The following is a 22899-nucleotide window of genomic DNA, read 5'->3' on the forward strand; positions in this document are numbered from 1 at the left end:
TGTTACATTACATTAACCCCTAACCCCTGACCCCTACAGTATTATATTACATTAACCCTTAACCCCTAACCCCTACAGTAATATATTACATTAACCCCTAACCCCTACAGTGTTACATTACATTAACCCCTAACCCCTGACCCCTACAGTATTATATTACATTAACCCTTAACCCCCTACAGTGTTACATTACATTAACCCCTAACCCCTAACCCCTACAGTATTATATTACATTAACCCCTAACCCCTACAGTATTATATTACATTAACCCCTAACCCCTACAGTATTATATTACATTAACCCCTAACCCCTAACCCCTACAGTATTATATTACATTAACCCCTAACCCCTAACCCCTACAGTATTATATTACATTAACCCCTAACCCCTAACCCCTACAGTATTATATTACATTAACCCCTAACCCCTACAGTATTATATTACATTAACCCTTAACCCCTACAGTATTATATTACATTAACCCCTAACCCCTACAGTATTATATTACATTAACCCCTAACCCTTAACCCCTAACCCCTACAGTATTATAATACTTTAACCCCTAACCCCTACAGTATTATATTACATTAACCCCTAACCCCTAACCCCTACAGTATTATATTACATTAACCCCCTAACCCCTACAGTATTATATTACATTAACCCCTAACCCCTAACCCCTACAGTATTATATTACATTAACCCCTAACCCCTACAGTATTACATTACATTAACCCCTAACCCCTAACCCCTACAGTATTATATTACATTAACCCCTAACCCCTACAGTATTATATGACATTAACCCCTAACCCCTACAGTATTATATTACATTAACCCTTAACCCTTAACCCCTACAGTATTATATTACATTAACCCCTAACCCTTACAGTATTATATTACATTAACCCTTAACCCCTACAGTATTATAATACATTAACCCCTAACCCCTACAGTAATATATTACATTAACCCTTAACCCCTACAGTATTATATTACATTAACCCCTAACCCTTAACCCCTAACCCCTACAGTATTATAATACTTTAACCCCTAACCCCTACAGTATTATATTACATTAACCCCTAACCCCTAACCCCTACAGTATTATATTACATTAACCCCTAACCCCTACAGTATTATATTACATTAACCCCTAACCCCTAACCCCTACAGTATTATATTACATTAACCCCTAACCCCTACAGTATTATATTACATTAACCCTTAACCCCTACAGTATTATATGACATTAACCCCTAACCCCTACAGTATTATATTACATTAACCCTTAACCCCTACAGTATTATATTACATTAACCCCTAACCCCTACAGTATTATATTACATTAACCCTTAACCCCTACAGTATTATATTACATTAACCCCTAACCCCTACAGTATTATATTACATTAACCCCTAACCCTTAACCCCTACAGTATTATATGACATTAACCCCTAACCCCTACAGTATTATATTACATTAACCCCTAACCCCTACAGTATTATATTACATTAACCCTTAACCCCTACAGTATTATATTACATTAACCCCTAACCCCTAACCCCTATTCTACATGTCCAAAACCTCTCCGTTGCATTCTATCTGAACTGTAGATGTGTGGCTGGATTCTATTAGATCAGTGATATCTGACACCCGAATAGTGGTTGTTACGGCGGTGTCAGAGGTGGAACTGCGTTAGAGCTGTCAAATCCACAAGCGGCTCCAGGCATTACACCTGAAGTGGACATTGACATTGTCGACGCGGAGTTGCAATGAGAAATCCCATGCAGCCTTGTTTACAAGTTCAAAGGCTACCTGGTGCGGCAGGTAGCCTAGTGGTTAGAGCGTTGGACTAGTAATCGGAAGGTTGCAAGATCGAATCCCCGAGCTGACAAGGTACAAATCTGTCGTTCTGCCCCCTGAACAAGGCAGTTAACCCATTGTTCCTAGGCCGTCATTGAAAATAAGAAATTGTTCTTAACTGACTTGCCTAGTTAAATAAAAGTAAAATAATAAAAATGTATTTTTAAAAAACCCTGGAATGTGTGATGTAATCTACACCTTGATAAAAGTCCTCGTTAATTTTGTTTTAAATTTGAGCATAATTATTTCTATAATGCAATATACACTTTCTCGTTCGGAACGTCTAACTCTAGTCGGATGGGTGTGGCTTCCTGACAATCATCACAAGTGTAGCAGCTCACCGATTTGACAGCTCCGAAAACAGTTCCGCCTTCCGACACCTCCAAAAACATCAACTACGCGGGTGCCGGCTATCACCGGGTTAACGCTTTGATCTGATGGAATCTAGGCCTAACAAGCCATAGTATTTCAAGAGTGACCAGATCAACTTTAAATTGACATGCATTTCTTATAGGGATAGTACAGCCTTAGCCAATAGCTTGCTAGACGGAGGATAGTAGGGCTGGAATCAACTCGTATCGCGTATCTGTTACATCTCCATAGACATTTAAAGGCGATGTTGCCGCATTTCGATGGAGACTGCACTCACGGTAAATGCTGCATATATCGTCTCAATCGGAAATTACCTTTAACATTTTAACGCGATATCGATTGAATTCAGCCCTTAATCTACATGTATTTTTTTTACGGCAACAATTTTAGCAAGGAGCTGTGTAATTATGATTCATGATATCCCCAAAGGTCTTCAGCTCTCTGCTGGGAATGGGCTCTCTGACTCATATAAAAAATATAACTTACAATTGAGGCACATACTATACTCTATATATGTGAGAAATGTATTATATGAAGCATACAATATGAACAACATTCTATAAACAAATAGTACATGGATATAAAGCTTCAACAAACTAGATATTGTTGTTGTGATAATTGAACTGTTTTGAGAAAAAAAAAGGAAATATATATATATATATTTTTAATGGTCATATACACCAGATAGGTGCAGTGAAATGTGTTGCTCTACAGGGTCAGCAATAGTAGTACGGTACCCCTGGAGCAAATTAGCAAATGAAGGTTAAGTGCCTTGCTCACCATTTTGGCTCAAGAGTACATCAACAGATGTGTCACCTTGTTGGCTCAGGTATTTAAACCAGCAACCCTTCAGGCTACTGGCCCAATGCTCTAAACCGCTAGGCTACCTGGGAGGAATTGGGAAAATAAGTGTCACATAAAACATAGAAAGTACCGGTATGTTTCATGCAAAAGAACAAGGCCACTCATTCATATAAATAGATAAATGATCTTCCTGATAAAATAGTTAGTCTATGGGGGGGGGGGGGGGGGGGGGTGATAAGCTTGTTATTTACAGTAAAGGCTAATTGAAAATGAATACTTTTATGTCAGTAATTTGTTGTTGTGTGAATGTCCTGCTTTTGGGGTGACACAGTGGACTGTCCTGCTCTTGGGGTGAAACAGTGGACTGTCCTGCTCTTGGGGTGATACAGTGGACTGTCCTGCTCCTGGGGTGATACAGTGGACTGTCCTGCTCCTGGGGTGATACAGTGGACTGTCCTGCTCTTGGGGTGATACAGTGGACTGTCCTGCTCTTGGGGTGAAACAGTGGACTGTCCTGCTCTTGGGGTGATACAGTGGACTGTCCTGCTCTTGGGGTGATACAGTGGACTGTCCTGCTCTTGGGGTGATACAGTGGACTGTCCTGCTCTTGGGGTGATACAGTGGACTGTCCTTCTCTTGGGGTGATACAGTGGACTGTCCTACTCTTGGGGTGATACTGTGGACTGTCCTGCTCTTGGGGTGATACAGTGGACTGTCCTGCTCTTGGGGTGATACAGTAGACTGTCCTACTCTTGGGGTGATACAGTAGACTGTCCTACTCTTGGGGTGATACCGTGGACTGTCCTGCTCTTGGGGCGATACAGTGGACTGTCCTGCTCTTGGGGTGATACAGTGGACTGTCCTGCACTTGGGGTGATACAGTGGACTGTCCTGCTCTTGGGGTGACACAGTGGACTGTCCTGCTCTTGGGGTGACACAGTGGACTGTCCTGCTCTTGGGGTGATGCAGTGGACTGTCCTGCTCTTGGGGTGATACAGTAGACTGTCCTGCTCTTGGGTTGATACAGTGGACTGTCCTGCTCTTGGGGTGACACAGTGAACTGTCCTGCTCCTGGGGTGATACAGTGGACTGTCCTGCTCTTGGGGTGATACAGTGGACTGTCCTGCTCTTGGGGTGATACAGTGGACTGTCCTGCTCTTGGGGTGATACAGTGGACTGTCCTTCTCTTGGTGATACAGTAGACTGTCCTGCTCTTGGGGTGACACAGTGGACTGTCCTGTTCTTGGGGTGATACAGTGGATTGTCCTGCTCTTGGGGTGACACAGTGGACTGTCCTGTTCTTGAGGTGATACAGTGGATTGTCCTACTCTTGAAGTGACACAGTGGACTGTCCTGTTCTTGAGGTGATACAGTGGACTGTCCTGTTCTTGGGGTGATACAGTGGATTGTCCTGCTCTTGGGGTGACACAGTGGACTGTCCTGTTCTTGAGGTGATACAGTGGACTGTCCTGCTCTTGGGGTGATACAGTGGATTGTCCTGCTCTTGGGGTGACACAGTGGACTGTCCTGTTCTTGGGGTGATACAGTGGATTGTCCTGCTCTTGGGGTGACACAGTGGACTGTCCTGTTCTTGAGGTGATACAGTGGACTGTCCTGCTCTTGGGGTGATACAGTGGATTGTCCTGCTCTTGGGGTGACACAGTGGACTGTCCTGTTCTTGGGGTGATACAGTGGATTGTCCTGCTCTTGGGGTGACACAGTGGACTGTCCTGTTCTTGAGGTGATACAGTGGACTGTCCTGCTCTTGGGGTGATACAGTGGACTGTCCTGTTCTTGAGGTGACACAGTGGACTGTCCTGCTCTTGGGGTGATACAGTGGACTGTCCTGCTCTTGGGGTGATACAGTGGACTGTCCTGCTCTTGGGGTGATACAGTGGACTGTCCTGCTCTTGGGGTGATACAGTGGACTGTCCTGCTCTTGGGGTGATACAGTGGACTGTCCTGCTCTTGGGGTGATACAGTGGACTGTCCTGCTCTTGGGGTGATACAGTGGGACTGTCCTGCTCTGTGCATTGCTATTATCAAGTTATTGGTTTAGGCAGTAGTTCCAGTTTTCCTTACATATGAAGGCCAGAACTGTAGTTACATTAAATATAATTTCAATACAAAGGTGACTGTTCAGTCCTAATGAAACCATGTACAGAGCCTTGCAAAAGTATTCACCCCCTTGGTGTTTTTCCTATTTTGTTGCATTACAACCTGTAATTTAAATATATTTACATTTTTATTTAATGTAATGGACATACACAAAAAAAAGAATAATTAAAAACGGAAAAGTGGTGCGTGCATATGTATTCACCCCCTTTGCTATGAAGCCTCTAAATAAGATCTGGTGTAACCAATTACCTTCAGAAGTCACATGATTAGTTAAATAAAGTCCACCTGTGTGCAATCTAAGTGTCACATGATCTGAAAGGCCCCAGAGTCTGCAACACCACTAAGCAATGGGCACTACCAAGCAAGCGGCACCATGAAGACCAATGGGCTCTCCAAACAGGTCCAGGACAAAGTTGTGGAGAAGTACAGATCAGGGTTGGGTTATAAAAATATCCAAAACTTTGAACATCCCACGGAGCACCATTAAATCCATTATAAAAAAAAATGGAAAGAATATGGCACCACAACAAACCTGCCAAGAGAGGGCCACCCACCAAAACTCATGGACCACGCAAGGAGGGCATTCATCAGAGAGGCAACAAAGAGACCAAAGATAACCCTGAAGGAGCTGCAAAGCTCCACAGCGGAGACTGGAGTATCTGTCCATAGGACCACTTTAAGTCGTACACTCCACAGAGCTGGGCTTTGTGGAAGAGTGGCCAGAAAAAAAGCCATTGCTTAAAGAAAAAAATGAGCAAACACGTTCAGTGTTCGCCAAAAGGCATGTGGGAGACTGCCCAAACATATGGAAGAAGGTACTCTGGTCAGATGAGACTAACATTTAGTTTTTTGGCCATCAAGGAAAATGCTATGTCTGGTGCAAACCCAACACCTCTCATCACCCCGGGGCCACCATCCCCATAGTAAAGCATGGTGGTGGCAGCATCATGCTGTGGGGATGTTTTTCATTGTCAGGGACTGGGAAACTGGTCAGAATTGAAGGAATGATGAATGGCGCTAAATTACAGGGAAATTCTTGAAGGAAACCTGTTTCAGTCTTCCAGAGATTTGAGACTGGGACAGAGGTTCACCTTCCAGCAGGACAATGACCAATGAGCATACTGCTAAAGCAACACTCGAGTGGTTTAAGAGGAAACATTTAAATGTCTTGGAATGGCCTAGTCAAAGCCCATACCTCAATCCAATTGAGAATCTGTGGTATGACTTAAAGATTGCTGTTTACAAGTGGAACCCATCCAACTTGAAGGAGATGGAGCAGTTTTTCCTTGAATAATGGGCAAAACTCCCAGTGGCTAGATGTGCCAAGCTTATAGAGACATACCCCAAGAGACTTGCAGGTGTAATTGCTGCAAAAGGTGGCTTGACAATGTATTGACTTTGAGGGGGGGTGAATAGTTATGCACACTGAAGTTTTCCGTTTTTTTGTCTTATTTCTTTGTTTCACAATAAAAAATATTATGCATCTTCAAGGTGGTAGGCATGTTGTGTAAATCAAATGATACAAACCCCCCAAAAATCTATTTTAATTCCAGGTTGTAAGGCAACAAAATAGGAAAAATGCCAAGGTGGGTGAATACTTTCTCAAGGCACTGTATAATAAAGTCTATAAAGGTGAATGTTCAGTCCTAATGAAACCATGTATAACAGAGTCGTTAAAGGTGACTGTTCAGTCCTAATGAAACCATGTATAATAAAGTCATTAATGGTATGCTACCACTGGAGTTTATTTATCACAAGTTTGTGCTGCTTTTAGCAAGACCTCCTCCTCCATGTCCATACTCCAAGGTCCACCCCCCTCAAACCACACCCCGACTAGGCCTCAAGGTCCACCCCCCTCAAACCACACCACGACTAGGCCTCAAGGTCCACCCTCCTCAAACCACACCACGACTAGGCCTCAAGGTCCACCCCCCTCAAACCACACCACGACTAGGCCTCAAGGTCCACCCCCCTCAAACCACACCACGACTAGGCCTCAAGGTCCACCCCCCTCAAACCACACCACGACTAGGCCTCAAGGTCCACCCCCCTCAAACCACACCACGACTAGGCCTCAAGGTCCACCCTCCTCAAACCACACCACGACTAGGCCTCAAGGTCCACCCACCTCAAACCACACCACGACTAGGCCTCAAGGTCCACCCCCCTCAAATCACACCACGACTAGGCCTCAAGGTCCACCCACCTCAAACCACACCTAGGCCTCATTTCCTCTACACTTTCTCTCTAACATCCTTGCTGTATGGAGAAGACGAATGTGAACAAAAACAGGACAACGGCACCACTGTGAGTGTGTTTAAAAGGTCTCCCTGGACTCTAAAGGGTCTCCCTCTCTCCTCCAGTCACAGTAGCTCCTCTGTACCACAACACAGGAACAACACAGCAGCTTCCATCTCCCTCCTCTATCTGTGGTTCAGCTTGGGAGAGTCTGTACCCTCCTCATCCTCATCGTCTTTCGCTCCGATCAGCCGCTGCCGCGCAAAATCCTCAAAGATGATGTCATCGTCGCTGGAGAGAGTAAACTCAGTTAGTCAGGATCCAGAACTACAGTTTAAGTGCATTAATGATTGATGGCAGACAGAGGGAGACATTTTGATTCATGGCAGATGGGGAGACATTTTGATTTATAGCAGACGGGGAGACATTTTGGTTCATGGCAGACGGGGAGACATTTTGGTTCATGGCAGACGGGGAGACATTTTGGTTCATGGCAGACGGGGAGACATTTTGGTTCATGGCAGACAGGGAGACATTTTGATTTATAGCATACGGTGAGACATTTTGATTCATAGCAGACGGGGAGACATTTTGATTAATGGCAGATGGGGAGACATTTTGATTTATAGCAGACGGGGAGACATTTTGGTTCATGGCAGACGGGGAGACATTTTGGTTCATGGCAGACGGGGAGACATTTTGGTTCATGGCAGACGGGGAGACATTTTGGTTCATGGCAGACAGGGAGACATTTTGATTTATAGCATACGGGGAGACATTTTGATTCATAGCAGACGGGGAGACATTTTGATTCATGGCAGACGGGGAGCCATTTTGATTAATGGCAGACGGGGAGACATTTTGATTAATGGCAGACGGGGAGACATTTTGATTCATGGCAGACGGGGAGCCATTTTGATTCATGGCAGACGGGGAGCCATTTTGATTCAGTGTATTAGATCAAAGATGTTTAGTAAAGTGTATTAGATCAAAGATGTTTAGTAAAGTGTATTAGATCAGATGTTTAGTAAAGTGTACTAGATCAGATGTTTAGTAAAGTGTATTAGATCAGATGTTTAGTAAAGTGTATTAGATCAAAGATGTTTAGTAAAGTGTATTAGATCAGATGTTTAGTAAAGTGTATTAGATCAGATGTTTAGTAAAGTGTATTAGATCAAAGATGTTTAGTAAAGTGTACTAGATCAGATGTTTAGTAAAGTGTATTAGATCAGATGTTTAGTAAAGTGTATTAGATCAGATGTTTAGTAAGGTGTGTTAGATCAGATGTTTAGTAATGTGTTTTAGATCAGATGTTTAGTAAAGTGTATTAGATCAGATGTTTAGTAAAGTGTACTAGATCAGATGTTTAGTAAAGTGTATTAGATCAGATGTTTAGTAAAGTGTATTAGATCAAAGATGTTTAGTAACGTGTACTAGATCAGATGTTTAGTAAAGTGTATTAGATCAGATGTTTAGTAAAGTGTATTAGATCAAAGATGTTTAGTAAAGTGTATTAGATCAGATGTTTAGTAAAGTGTATTAGATCAGATGTTTAGTAAAGTGTATTAGATCAAAGATGTTTAGTAACGTGTACTAGATCAGATGTTTAGTAAAGTGTACTAGATCAGATGTTTAGTAAAGTGTATTAGATCAAAGATGTTTAGTAAAGTGTTTTAGATCAGATGTTTAGTAAAGTGTATTAGATCAGATGTTTAGTAAAGTGTACTAGATCAGATGTTTAGTAAAGTGTATTAGATCATATGTTTAGTAAAGTGTTTTAGATCAGATGTTTAGTAAAGTGTATTAGATCAGATGTTTAGTAAAGAGTACTAGATCAGATGTTTAGTAAAGTGTATTAGATCAGATGTTTAGTAAAGTGTATTAGATCAAAGATGTTTAGTAAAGTGTATTAGATCAGATGTTTAGTAAAGTGTATTAGATCAGATGTTTAGTAAAGTGTATTAGATCAAAGATGTTTAGTAAAGTGTACTAGATCAGATGTTTAGTAAAGTGTATTAGATCAGATGTTTAGTAAAGTGTATTAGATCAAAGATGTTTAGTAAAGTGTATTAGATCAGATGTTCAGTAAAGTGTATTAGATCGGGTTTTTAGTAAAGTGTATTAGATCAGATGTTTAGTAAAGTGTATTAGATCAGATGTTTAGTAAAGTGTATTAGATCAGATGTTTAGTAAGGTGTGTTAGATCAGATGTTTAGTAATGTGTTTTAGATCAGATGTTTAGTAAAGTGTATTAGATCAGATGTTTAGTAAAGTGTATTAGATCAAAGATGTTTAGTAACGTGTACTAGATCAGATGTTTAGTAAAGTGTACTAGATCAGATGTTTAGTAAAGTGTATTAGATCAAAGATGTTTAGTAAAGTGTTTTAGATCAGATGTTTAGTAAAGTGTATTAGATCAGATGTTCAGTAAAGTGTACTAGATCAGATGTTTAGTAAAGTGTATTAGATCATATGTTTAGTAAAGTGTTTTAGATCAGATGTTTAGTAAAGTGTATTAGATCAGATGTTTAGTAAAGAGTACTAGATCAGATGTTTAGTAAAGTGTATTAGATCAGATGTTTAGTAAAGTGTATTAGATCAAAGATGTTTAGTAAAGTGTATTAGAGCAGATGTTTAGTAAAGTGTATTAGATCAGATGTTTAGTAAAGTGTACTAGATCAGATGTTTAGTAAAGTGTACTAGATCAGATGTTTAGTAAAGTGTATTAGATCAAAGATGTTTAGTAAAGTGTACTAGATCAGATGTTTAGTAAAGTGTATTAGATCAGATGTTTAGTAAAGTGTACTAGATCAGATGTTTAGTAAAGTGTATTAGATCATATGTTTAGTAAAGTGAATTAGATCAGATGTTTAGTAAAGTGTACTAGATCAGATGTTTAGTAAAGTGAATTAGATCAGATGTTTAGTAAAGTGTATTAGATCAGATGTTTAGTAAAGTGTATTAGATCAGATGTTTAGTAAAGTGTATTAGATCAAAGATGTTTGGTAAAGTGTACTAGATCAGATGTTTAGTAAAGTGCATTGATTAGAGACTATACTGTTTAAGCAGTTATAACGCTCCAAGTCCTTTATAACTCTTTATAACCCGTTCATATTGCATTACACATAGGTGGTTCAAAAAGGGGTGAAATCAAGATTACCACACAATTATTTAGATTATTTATTTACTGTAGGCCTATGGTCAGCTCAGAAAACGTCTTAGCTTATTCTGTTGTTGTCGTTGTTGTTGTGTTGTTATTGTTGCCGTTATTTATTTCGGTATTCGATCCGATCGCGGAGTTGGACAATGCACCATTTAAAAGTTAACTTCCCACTGAACCCGACATACAATATGCAGCGTTTACCGTGAACGTAGGCTCCGGCGAACACCAGGAACATTGCCTTTTAAAACGTGCGCATTGCGGACAAAACGCATTTTGGATCGAATCCTGGTCATAGTCATTTACAGACATTACAGGGGCGTAGAAACATGTCAGCACATCACGTCTGAAATGGTATTGTCAGCAGATCATGATACAAGTCCATCAACAACACTAATGCTTCTAACAGCCTGAGAGCTACAGAAACCTGCCATGGATACATCTCTTTCCTGCTGTCAGTCATATAAATGGCCATAAAACAGGGGGATTGAAACGCTAAAGAGGTGTGCTGGGAGAGACTACATTACACGAAAGACATTGAATATTGAATGTATTATTCATAATTGGGCCTATTTTGCTGGTTAATGTGCATGGTCAGAGATGGGCTGTTAGGCTGCATGGCCAGATATGGGCTGTTAGGCTGCATGGCCAGAGATGGGCTGTTAGGCTGCATGGCCAGAGATGGGCTGTTAGGCTGCATGGCCAGAGATGGGCTGTTAGGCTGCATGGCCAGAGATGGGCTATTAGGCTGCATGGCCAGAGATGGGCTGTTAAGCTGCATGGCCAGAGATGGGCTGTTAGGCTGCATGGCCAGAGATGGGCTGTTAAGCTGCATGGCCAGAGATGGGCTATTAGGCTGCATGGCCAGAGATGGGCTGTTAGGCTGCATGGCCAGAGATGGGCTATTAGGCTGCATGGCCAGAGATGGGCTGTTAAGCTGCATGGCCAGAGATGCGCTGTTAGGCTGCATGGCCAGATATGGGCTGTTAGGCTGCATGGCCAGAGATGGGCTGTTAGGCTGCATGGCCAGAGATGGGCTGTTAGGCTGCATGGCCAGAGATGGGCTGTTAGGCTGCATGGCCAGAGATGGGCTGTTAGGCTGCATGGCCAGAGATGGGCTGTTAGGCTGCATGGCCAGAGATGGGCTGTTAGGCTGCATGGCCAGAGATGGGCTGTTAGGCTGCATGGCCAGAGATGGGCTGTTAGGCTGCATGGCCAGGGATGGGCTGTTAGGCTGCATGGCCAGAGATGGGCTGTTAGGCTGCATGGTCAGATATGGGCTGTTAGGCTGCATGGTCAGATATGGGCTGTTAGGCTGCATGGTCAGATATGGGCTGTTAGGCTGCATGGCCAGAGATGGGCTGTTAGGCTGCATGGCCAGAGATGGGCTGTTAGGCTGCATGGCCAGAGATGGGCTGTTAGGCTGCATGGCCAGAGATGGGCTGTTAGGCTGCATGGCCAGAGATGGGCTGTTAGGCTGCATGGCCAGAGATGGGCTGTTAGGCTACATGGCCAGAGATGGGCTGTTAGGCTGCATGGCCAGAGATGGGCTGTTAGGCTGCATGGTCAGATATGGGCTGTTAGGCTGCATGGTCAGATATGGGCTGTTAGGCTGCATGGTCAGATATGGGCTGTTAGGCTGCATGGCCAGAGATGGGCTGTTAGGCTGCATGGCCAGATATGGGCTGTTAGGCTGCATGGCCAGAGATGGGCTGTTAGGCTGCATGGCCAGAGATGGACTTTTATAGAGAGGAAATGAAACAGGAGGAAGTGAAGCCATGTTTTATTGACGAGGACAAGTGGTGCAGCAGGCAGTATGCAGCAGGCAGTAAGCAGCAGGCAGTAAGCAGTAAGCAACAGGCAGTAAGCAACAGGCAGTAAGCAGCAGGCAGTAAGCAGTAAGCAACAGGCAGTAAGCAGTAGGCAGTAAGCAACAGGCAGTAAGCAGCAGGCAGTAAGCAACAGGTAGTAAGCAGTAAGCAACAGGCAGTAAGCAGTAAGCAACAGGCAGTAAGCAACAGGCAGTAAGCAACAGGCAGTAAGCAACAGGCAGTAAGCAGCAGGCAGTAAGCAACAGGCAGTAAGCAGCAGGCAGTAAGCAACAGGCAGTAAGCAGCAGGCAGCAAGCAACAGGCAGTAAGCAGCAGGCAGTAAGCAACAGGCAGTAAGCAGCAAGTAGAGGCAGCAGGCAGTAAGCAGAAGGCAGTAAGCAGCAGGCAGTAAGCAGCAGGCAGTAAGCAACAGGCAGTAAGCAACAGGCAGTAAGCAGCAGGCAGTAAGCAGCAAGTAGAGGCAGCAAGCAGCAAGGGCCAGTATGTTAGAGTGTCAGACAGATAGACAAACAGGGTGACTATGTTATAACTGTGAAAAACTATCAGACAGACCAGAGGTAGAGCTTCTTACTTTGTGTCAAATTCTATCAAGTTTGTGTCTATTGGCGCCTCGTCTGCAGCTGAAATAGAATTAATGGACCATTATAATTCAACCATTTTAGACCAAGAAAGGTTTTTTGTTGATTGATTGATACAGAAAGACATTGAAAACGTGTGAACTGAAAATACTGCATGTGTCGGGAAAAAAAACATACCATCTCTGTAGATTGCATCTTCGATCGGTTTGGGATGCATTAACGTAAAGGGGAGCTCAACATGGACATCACTGGAAAAGAAAATGAAACTACATGTCGATGATTGATGTATGATGAACAAACAAGTTTATGAATTAGCATTTCAATGTAGTATTACGTTACATCTTGTATTTATTATACTAATAGTACAGTCTGCTCTTTTATAACACGTACAGTATATGTACATCTCTTCAGCAAAACAAAATCGCTCTACATCTCTAGCCACCAATATTGGCATGCAACATGTCCTTACAGAAACATATATGTTTACCTTGTTGCAAGATCTCCTAAGATTCTGAAATCAATGAAACATTGTCATTTTTTTTATTTTTATTTTTTTACCTCAGACAGCAATACAGTAACATAAAATTAGGAATTAGAACTTCTAGAATGTACATTAACCTTCTTATGATGGCATAAAAGGTCAGCCATTTTGGTAAGGGAGCTGGTAAAGCCAGTGGTCAGCCAGTGCCGTGATAAGATATTGTGTAAAACAATGAATTTGAAAATGATCGTCACAATATGTTTGTTGGTTTTTTTCGTAAATATGTTTTGTAATTTTGTATATTATATATTGCATGTGTTTGATGTATTTATGCAGGGCTCATCTGTAAAAGAGATCCTAGTCTCAGGATGACTTCCCTTTAAAAACAAAGATTAATAAAAATGGAATTAATTAATTAATAGCTAACCAGACAGTTTATGTGGAATGATTCCAATCATTTTTCCAGTTAACTGCCAATATGCCCAACATTCCAAACATAAAAAATACAGTCAATCCGCAGCGACACACTGGCTGGCATCAGTTGACGGTAGGACTTTATTCAGTCGGTATCGCTGGAGCGTTACAGATTGCGCGATCGAAATATGAAGATAATTTCCGATGGAGCCGACATTACGCAGCGTTTTACGTGAACGTTGTCTCCACTGAAGCGGAATCGTTGCCTTTAAATTTCAATCACGCTGTAACGCTGAATTTCCACGATACGGATTGAATAGGGCCCTAAGACAAGTTATAAATGCAGCAAGTACTGATATTGCGTCACATTGTAACACTCGCAGCTTTCCAAAAAAACAACATTGAGACATTTATGGTCTGTTTACATATATTTTAGAAGCTATTAATACAGAACATTTGTGTAAAACCTGTGTAAACTGTGTAAAACTTTATAATTAGATGACAATAATTCAATTACGCAATTTTTATATAGCACATGCCTTACTTACTTACTTACTATCCTGCATAAGTTAAATCAGGAAATGCACCACCTATGTCTCTATTGCCATTCATTAGACTGGTTTAGATTTCTCCCTGACCACAATGGCTGCCATTTTCATACCATTCTAGAACTTTGAGAGTTTATGACATTTCCCCTCTAGTAATTTAATAGGATGTCTATGAACATAACCCTAACCCACAGACACCAATAAAATAGGGTTACGGTTATTAGGCAAAATGAATATGCTGAGATATATCAAGATATATGTCTAAACCCTGACTCTAACACCAAGATGTATGTTTAAACCCTAACACCAAGATGTATGTTTAAACTCTAACACCAAGATGTATGTTTAAACTCTAACACCAAGATGTATGTTTAAACTCTAACACCAAGATGTATGTTTAAACCCTAAATCTAACACCAAGATGTATGTTTAAACTCTAACACCAAGATGTATGTTTAAACTCTAACACCAAGATGTATGTTTAAACTCTAACACCAAGATGTATGTTTAAACCCTAAATCTAACACCAAGATGTATGTTTAAACCCTAACACCAAGATGTATGTTTAAACTCTAACACCAAGATGTATGTTTAAACCCTAAATCTAACACCAAGATGTATGTTTAAACCCTAACACCAAGATGTATGTTTAAACCCTAAATCTAACACCAAGATGTATGCTTAAACCCTAAATCTAACACCAAGATGTATGTTTAAACCCTAACACCAAGATGTATGTTTAAACTCTAAATCTAACACCAAGATGTATGTTTAAACCCTAACACCAAGATGTATGTTTAAACCCTAAATCTAACACCAAGATGTATGTTTAAACCCTAACACCAAGATGTATGTTTAAACTCTAACACCAAGATGTATGTTTAAACCCTAAATCTAACACCAAGATGTATGTTTAAACCCTAAATCTAACACCAAGCTGTATGTTTAAACCCTAACACCAAGATGTATGTTTAAACCCTAAATCTAACACGAAGATGTATGTTTAAACTCTAACACCAAGATGTATGTTTAAACCCTGACCCTAACACCAAGATGTATGTTTAAACTCTAACACCAAGATGTATGTTTAAACCCTAAATCTAACACCAAGATGTATGTTTAAACCCTAAATCTAACACCAAGATGTATGTTTAAACCCTAAATCTAACACCAAGATGTATGTTTAAACCCTAAATCTAACACCAAGATGTATGTTTAAACTCTAACACCAAGATGTATGTTTAAACCCTAACACCAAGATGTATGTTTAAACCCTGACACCAAGCTGTATGTTTAAACCCTAAATCTAACACCAAGATGTATGTTTAAACTCTAACACCAAGATGTATGTTTAAACCCTAAATCTAACACCAAGATGTATGTTTAAACCCTAAATCTAACACCAAGATGTATGTTTAAACTCTAACACCAAGATGTATGTTTAAACCCTAAATCTAACACCAAGCTGTATGTTTAAACTCTAACACCAAGATGTATGTTTTAACTCTAACACCAAGATGTATGTTTAAACCCTAAATCTAGCACCAAGATGTATGTTTAAACTCTAACACCAAGATGTATGTTTAAACCCTAACACCAAGATGTATGTTTAAACTCTAACACCAAGATGTATGTTTAAACCCTAAATCTAACACCAAGATGCATGTTTAAACCCTAATTCTAACACCAAGATGTATGTTTAAACCCTAACACCAAGATGTATGTTTAAACCCTAAATCTAACACCAAGATGTATGTTTAAACTCTAACACCAAGATGTATGTTTAAACCCTAAATCTAACACCAAGATGTATGTTTAAACTCTAACACCAAGATGTATGTTTAAACTCTAACACCAAGATGTATGTTTAAACCCTAAATCTAACGCCAAGATGTATGTTTAAACCCTAACACCAAGATGTATGTTTAAACCCTAAATCTAACACCAAGATGTATGTTTAAACCCTAAATCTAACACCAAGATGTATGTTTAAACTCTAACACCAAGATGTATGTTTAAACCCTAAATCTAACACCAAGATGTATGTTTAAACCCTAACACCAAGATGTATGTTTAAACCCTAAATCTAACACCAAGATGTATGTTTAAACCCTAAATCTAACACCAAGATGTATGTTTAAACTCTAACACCAAGATGTATGTTTAAACCCTAAATCTAACACCAAGATGTATGTTTAAACCCTAACACCAAGATGTATGTTTAAACCCTAACACCAAGATGTATGTTTAAACTCTAACACCAATATGTATGTTTAAACTCTAACACCAAGATGCATGTTTAAACCCTAATTCTAACACCAAGATGTATGTTTAAACCCTAACACCAAGATGTATGTTTAAACCCTAAATCTAACACCAAGATGTATGTTTAAACCCTAAATATAACACCAAGATGTATGTTTAAACTCTAACACCAAGATGTATGTTTAAACCCTAAATCTAACACCAAGATGCATGTTTAAACCCTAATTCTAACACCAAGATGTATGTTTAAACCCTAACACCAAGATGTATGTTTAAACTCTAACACCAAGATGTATGTTTAAACCCTAAATCTAACACCAAGATGTATGTTTAAACCCTAGCACCAAGATGTATGTTTAAACCCTAAATATAACACCAAGATGTATGTTTAAACCCTAACACCAAGCTGTATGTTTAAACCCTAACACCAAGATGTATGTTTAAACTCTAAATCTAACACCAAGATGTATGTTTAAAGTGCATACCCTCCTCGAGACACAACAAGCTTCACTTTGACTTTGTAGGATACGATGATACCCAGGATCTCCTTGTTGGCTCCCTCTCTTAACCTGTTGAAGGGACAAAAACAATCTATAAAAAATACACTGACTGACATCTTCTGATTATCACCATTCATTCACCAGCTGGGATTGTGGAAGCTGGAGGGATTGTGGAAGCTGGAGGGATTGTGGAAGCTGGTGGGATTGTGGAAGCTGATGGGATTGTGGAAACTGGAGGGATTGTGGAAGCTGGTGGGATTGTGGAAGCTGGTGGGATTGTGGAAGCTGATGGGATTGTGGAAGCTGGAGGGATTGTGGAAGCTGGGGTGTGGAGGGTGGATTGTGGAAAGCAGGTGGGATTGTGGAAACTGGTGGGATTGTGGAAGCTGGTGGGATTGTGGAAGCTGGTGGGATTGTGGAAGCTGGTGGGATTGTGGAAGCTGGTGGGGTTGTGGAAGCTGGTGGGATTGTGGAAGCTGGTGGGATTGTGGAAGCTGGTGGGATTGTGGAAGCTGGTGGGATTGTGGAAGCTGGTGGGATTGTGGAAGCTGGTGGGATTGTGGAAACTGGAGGGATTGTGGAAACTGGTGGGATTGTGGAAGCTGGTGGGATTGTGGAAGCTGGTGGGATTGTTGGTGGGATTGTGGAAACTGGTGCGATTGTTGTATTCAGATATGAACTGTGTAATAGGAGAAAATATCAGATGACAACATCAAGACAATAATAGGGTCAATACACAATATGTCTGAAGACAGCGAGCCTAACTCCAGCGAGCCTAACTTTTATCCCTCCACAGTGGGGGAAACCTTAACATGACACAGCAGAGCACCCCCACACCATCACACCTCCTCCACCATGCTTCACGGTGGGAACCACACATACAGAGATCATCCGTTCACCTACTCTGCGTCTTACAAAGACAAATCTCAAATTTGGACTCATCAGACCAAAGAACAGATTTCCACCGGTCTAATGTCCATTGCTCGTGTTTCTTGGCCAAAGCAAGTCTCTTCTTCTTATTGGTGTCCTTAGTAGTGGTATCTTTGCAGCAATTCGACCATGAAGGCCTGATTCACACAGTCTCCTCTGAACAGTTGATGTTGAGATGTGTCTGTTACTTGAACTCTGTGAAGCATTTATTTGGGCTGCAATCTGAGGTGCAGTTAACTCTGATGAACTTATCCTCTCCAGCAGAGGTAACTCTGGGTCTTCCTTTCCTGTGGCGGTCCTCATCAGAGCCAGTTTCATCATAACGCTTGATGGTTTTTGCAACTGCACTTGAAGAGACTTTCAAAGTTCTTGAACATTTCCAGATTGACTGACCTTCATGTCTTAAAGTAATGATGGACTGTCGTTTATTTTAGCATATTTGAGCTGTTCTTACCATAATATGAACTTGGTCTTTTACCAAATAGGGCCATCTTCTGTATACCACCCCTACCTTGTCACAACACAACTGATTGGCTCAAACGCATTAAGAAGGAAAGTTAACAAATTAACAAGGCACACCTGTTAATTGAAATGCATTCCAGGTGACTACCTCATGAAGCTGGTTGAGAGAATGCCAAGAGTGTGCAAAGCTGTCATCAAGGCAAGGTGGCTACTTTGAAGAATCTCAAATATAAAATATATTTTGATTTGTTTACAAAATTATTTTTTGGTTACTACATGATTCCATATGTCTTATTTCATAGTTTTGATATCTTCACTATTTTTCTACAATGTACAAAATAGTAAAAATAATGAAAAACCCTTGAATGAGTAGGTCTGTCCAAACTTTTGACTGGCACTGTATTATAGTATAGTATAACAGTATTGTATAGCACAGCATAGTATATACTAGAATAGTATATCATAGTATATAATAGCATAGTATAGTATAGCAGCATCGTATAGTATAATAGTATAGTATAGTAAAGCATAGTATATAATAGTATAGTATAACATAGCATATAATAGTATAGAATAGCATAGTATAACATAGTATATTATAACATAGTATAGAATAGTATAACATGGTATATTATACCATATGATAGAATAGTATAGCACAACATATTACAGAATAGTGTAACATAGTATAGAATAGTATATTATAACATAGTATAGAATATTACAACATAGTAGAGAATAGTATAGTACAGTATAACATAGTATAGAATAGTATAGTATAACTATGATATAGTATTGTATAAAATAGTTAACATAGTATAGTATAGTATAGTATAGTATAGTATAACATTGTATATGATTGTATAGTATAACATAGTATAGAATAGTATAACATAGTAAAGAACAGAATAGTATAGTATAACATGGTATAGTATAACATCGTTTAAAATAGTATAGTATATCATAGTATAACATAATTTAGTATAAAATGGTTTAGAATATTATAGTATAACGTAGTGTAGTATAACATAGTATAGTATAACATAGTTTAGAATAGTATAGCATAGTATAGTTTAGCATAGTATAGTATAACATCATATAATATAGTATAACATAGTATACAATAACATAGTATAGCATAGTATATTATAGCCTAGCACAGCATTGTATAAAATAGCTTAACATATTGTACTCACAATGTACTAGAAGCCAGGTTTGTGTCCTCGTGTTTCAGTTTCCCGTCCAATGCCAGACCACGTTTCTCTCGGTTGTTGTTGAGGAAGGGGGTGAGGGTGTAAACTTTACAAAACGTTGAACTTGGAGCCACCACGTCACTGGAACAACAATAATCAATTGTAATCAATAACACCAGATCAGGTACATGAGGTTGACGTACTGTACATGAAGATGGTTCTTATCTGTGATAATGACTAATGCTTGGCCTGTTTTTTCATTGACTTATAGTCTCAATTTGTGTTTATGACGGTTAACCAGGCATACCATCCAGCAATGTCTCAATCCTAAGAAACACTATGAAGATAGTATTGTATCTCTATATCTCTATAAAGAAGGTAAAGAAACGTACTCTGTCTCCTCTGTTGCGACCGGGCATCTGTATTGTGCCGTGTTGAATAGGCAGATGTCTGCATACTGACGCACTGTGAATAGAAATTACAATCCTTACAGATGTAGTATCTTAATTCGATCACTCTTTGGTTGCACTGCAGGACATTTTAGATGAGCGTCATGATTTACATGAATTCACTGAAAACCTCACAATAATACAGTGTTACATTAACAGTAGCGCACGTTTCATGTAGCCTACTTTTGGCCAGCTAATAACATTAACCACCGTTCAAACAACATTATGGACTAAACATTCAAAATCCTGTTGCTGCAAGGATATTTTTTTGTTTTGTTGCTATGACAATATAGGTCAAAGATCCTACATCTGTAGAACGTATCAACGTTCTGAAAGAAACACACAGGACTACCAGTAATTTGATACTGATGTGTATGTTGCAGTCACCTGAAATCTTCATTTTCTTCACTGTCTTGTTGGTGTTGTTTGTGACGTGAACGTTGACACTGATTGGCTCCCCGTGGTAGTAGATCTGGAAGGAAAGATGCAAAAGACATTACTGTATTACCCCCCAAACAAACACCCTCCTCCCCCCAGAAAAACAGCAGGCCTAGTAACGTAGAGTAATGTGGATTAACACTGTATCATGTAGAGTAATGCAGTATAATGTAGTATAATGTAGAGTAATGTAGTATAATGTAGAGTAATGTAGTATAATGTAGAGTAATGTAGTATTATGTAGAGTAATGTAGTATTATGTAGAGTAATGTAGTATAATGTAGAGTAATGTAGTATAATGTGGTATAATGTAGAGTAAGGTAGTATAATGTAATACAATGTAGAGTAATGTAGTATGATGTAATATGATGTAGAGTAATGTGGTATAATGTAGAGTAATGTAATACAATGTAGAGTAATGTAGTATGATGTAGAGTAATGTGGTATAATGTAGTACGATGTAGTATAATGCAGAGTAATGTGGTATTATGTAGTATGATGTAGAGTAATGTAGTATAATGTAGAGTGATGTAGCATAATGTAGTATAATGTAGTATGTTGCAGAAGAATGTAGTATAATGTAGAGTAATGTAGTATAATGTGGTATAATGTAGTATGTTGCAGAAGAATGTAGTATAATGTAGAGTAATGTAGTATGATGTAGAGTAATGTGGTATAATGTGGAGTAATGTAGTATAATGTAGTATGATGCAGAAGAATGTAGTATAATGTAGAGTAATGTAGTATAATGTGGTATAATGTAGTATGATGTAGTAGAATGTACAGTAATATAGTATAACGTAGTATAATAATAATGTAATATGATGTGGAGTAATGCAGTATAATGTGGAGTAACGTAGTATAATGTCGAGTGATGTAGCAGCATGTAGAGTAATGTAGTACAATGTAGTATACTGTAGAGTAATGTAGTATAATATAGTATGGTGTGGAGTGATGTAGTATAATGTAGAGTAATGTATTATAATGTAGAGTAATGCAGTATACTGTAGTATGACGTAGAGTAATGTAGTATAATATAGTATGGTGTGGAGTGATGTAGTATAATGTAGAGTAATGTATTATACTGTAGAGTAATGCAGTATACTGTAGTATGATGTAGAGCAGTGGTTCCCAAACGTGTTATAGTCCCGTACCCCTTCAAACATTCAACCTCCAGCTGTACCCCCTCTAGCAACAGGGTCAAAGTACTCTCAAATGTCGTTTTTTGCCATCATTGTAAACCTGCCACACACACACTATACGATACATATATTAAACATAAGAATGAGTGTGAGTTTTTGTCACAACCCGGATCGTGGGAAGTGACAAAGAGCTCTTATAGAACCAGGGCACAAATAATAATATAATAATAATCAATAATTTTGCTCTTTATTTAACTATCTTACATATTAAACCTTATTTGTTAATCGAAAATGGTGAATAACTCACAACAGGTTAATGAGAAGGGTGTGCTTGAAAGGATGCACATAACTCTGCATCAATAACATGTTCAAGGCATGAAAGGGATAACGAATCCAGTTGTTTGTGTCGTCCGTTTCGGGAAAGTACCTGCGTAATTGCGCACCCAACTCACTCAGGTGCTTTGCTATATCACATTTGACATTGTCCGTGAGCTTGAGTTCATTTACACACAAAACAATCATACAATGATGGAAAGACCTGTGTGTTGTCCTTGTTAATGAAGACAGAAAAGAGCTCCAACTTCTAATCATAGCCTCAGTTTTTTCCCGCACATTGAATATAGTTGCAGAGAGTCCCTGTAATCCTAGATTCACATCATTCAGGTGAGAAAAAACATCACCCAGATTGGCCAGTCGTGTGAGAAACCCGTCATCCTGCAAGCGGTCAGACAAGTGAAAATAATGGTCGGTAAAGAAAACTTTAAGCTCATCTCTCAATTAAAAAAACAAACACGTCAATACTTTGCCCCTTGATAACCAGCGCACTTCTGTATGTTGTAAAAGCGTTACATGGTCGCTGCCCATATCATTACATAACGCAGAAAATACACAAGAGTTCAGGGGCCTTGCTTTAACAAAGTGAACCATTTTCACTGTAGTGTCCAAACCGTCTTTCAAGCTGTTGCTGCCAAGGCATTCCCATTCCCATCCAGCTGTAACACACACAATTCACTGGTATGCGAAGCAGTAATTGTTTCAAAACATCTCCTGCCATGTCACTAATGCATCGTGAAACAGTGTTGTTTGATGAAGGCATTGTCTGTATAG

At 39.7% G+C, this 22899-nt stretch overlaps 1 protein-coding gene across 1 annotated transcript in view; it reads right to left on the reverse strand.

Moving 5' to 3' along the window:
• Positions 1 to 7585: 7585 nt before the first annotated feature.
• arrb1 (arrestin, beta 1) overlaps positions 7586 to 22899 on the reverse strand; it is a 30945-nt gene continuing 15631 nt past the window's right edge. Inside the window, exons 9-16 of the mRNA XM_038983264.1 lie at positions 20600 to 20684; positions 20156 to 20228; positions 19767 to 19904; positions 17164 to 17247; positions 13458 to 13481; positions 13148 to 13218; positions 12964 to 13012; positions 7586 to 7691 (exon numbers count right to left, since the gene is read on the reverse strand). Coding sequence (XP_038839192.1) covers positions 7586 to 7691; positions 12964 to 13012; positions 13148 to 13218; positions 13458 to 13481; positions 17164 to 17247; positions 19767 to 19904; positions 20156 to 20228; positions 20600 to 20684 — 630 coding nt within the window. The remainder of the gene's footprint in view (positions 7692 to 12963; positions 13013 to 13147; positions 13219 to 13457; positions 13482 to 17163; positions 17248 to 19766; positions 19905 to 20155; positions 20229 to 20599; positions 20685 to 22899) is intronic.

Source organism: Salvelinus namaycush, unplaced genomic scaffold, assembly GCF_016432855.1.
Source record: "Salvelinus namaycush isolate Seneca unplaced genomic scaffold, SaNama_1.0 Scaffold1553, whole genome shotgun sequence".
NCBI lineage: Eukaryota > Metazoa > Chordata > Actinopteri > Salmoniformes > Salmonidae > Salvelinus > Salvelinus namaycush.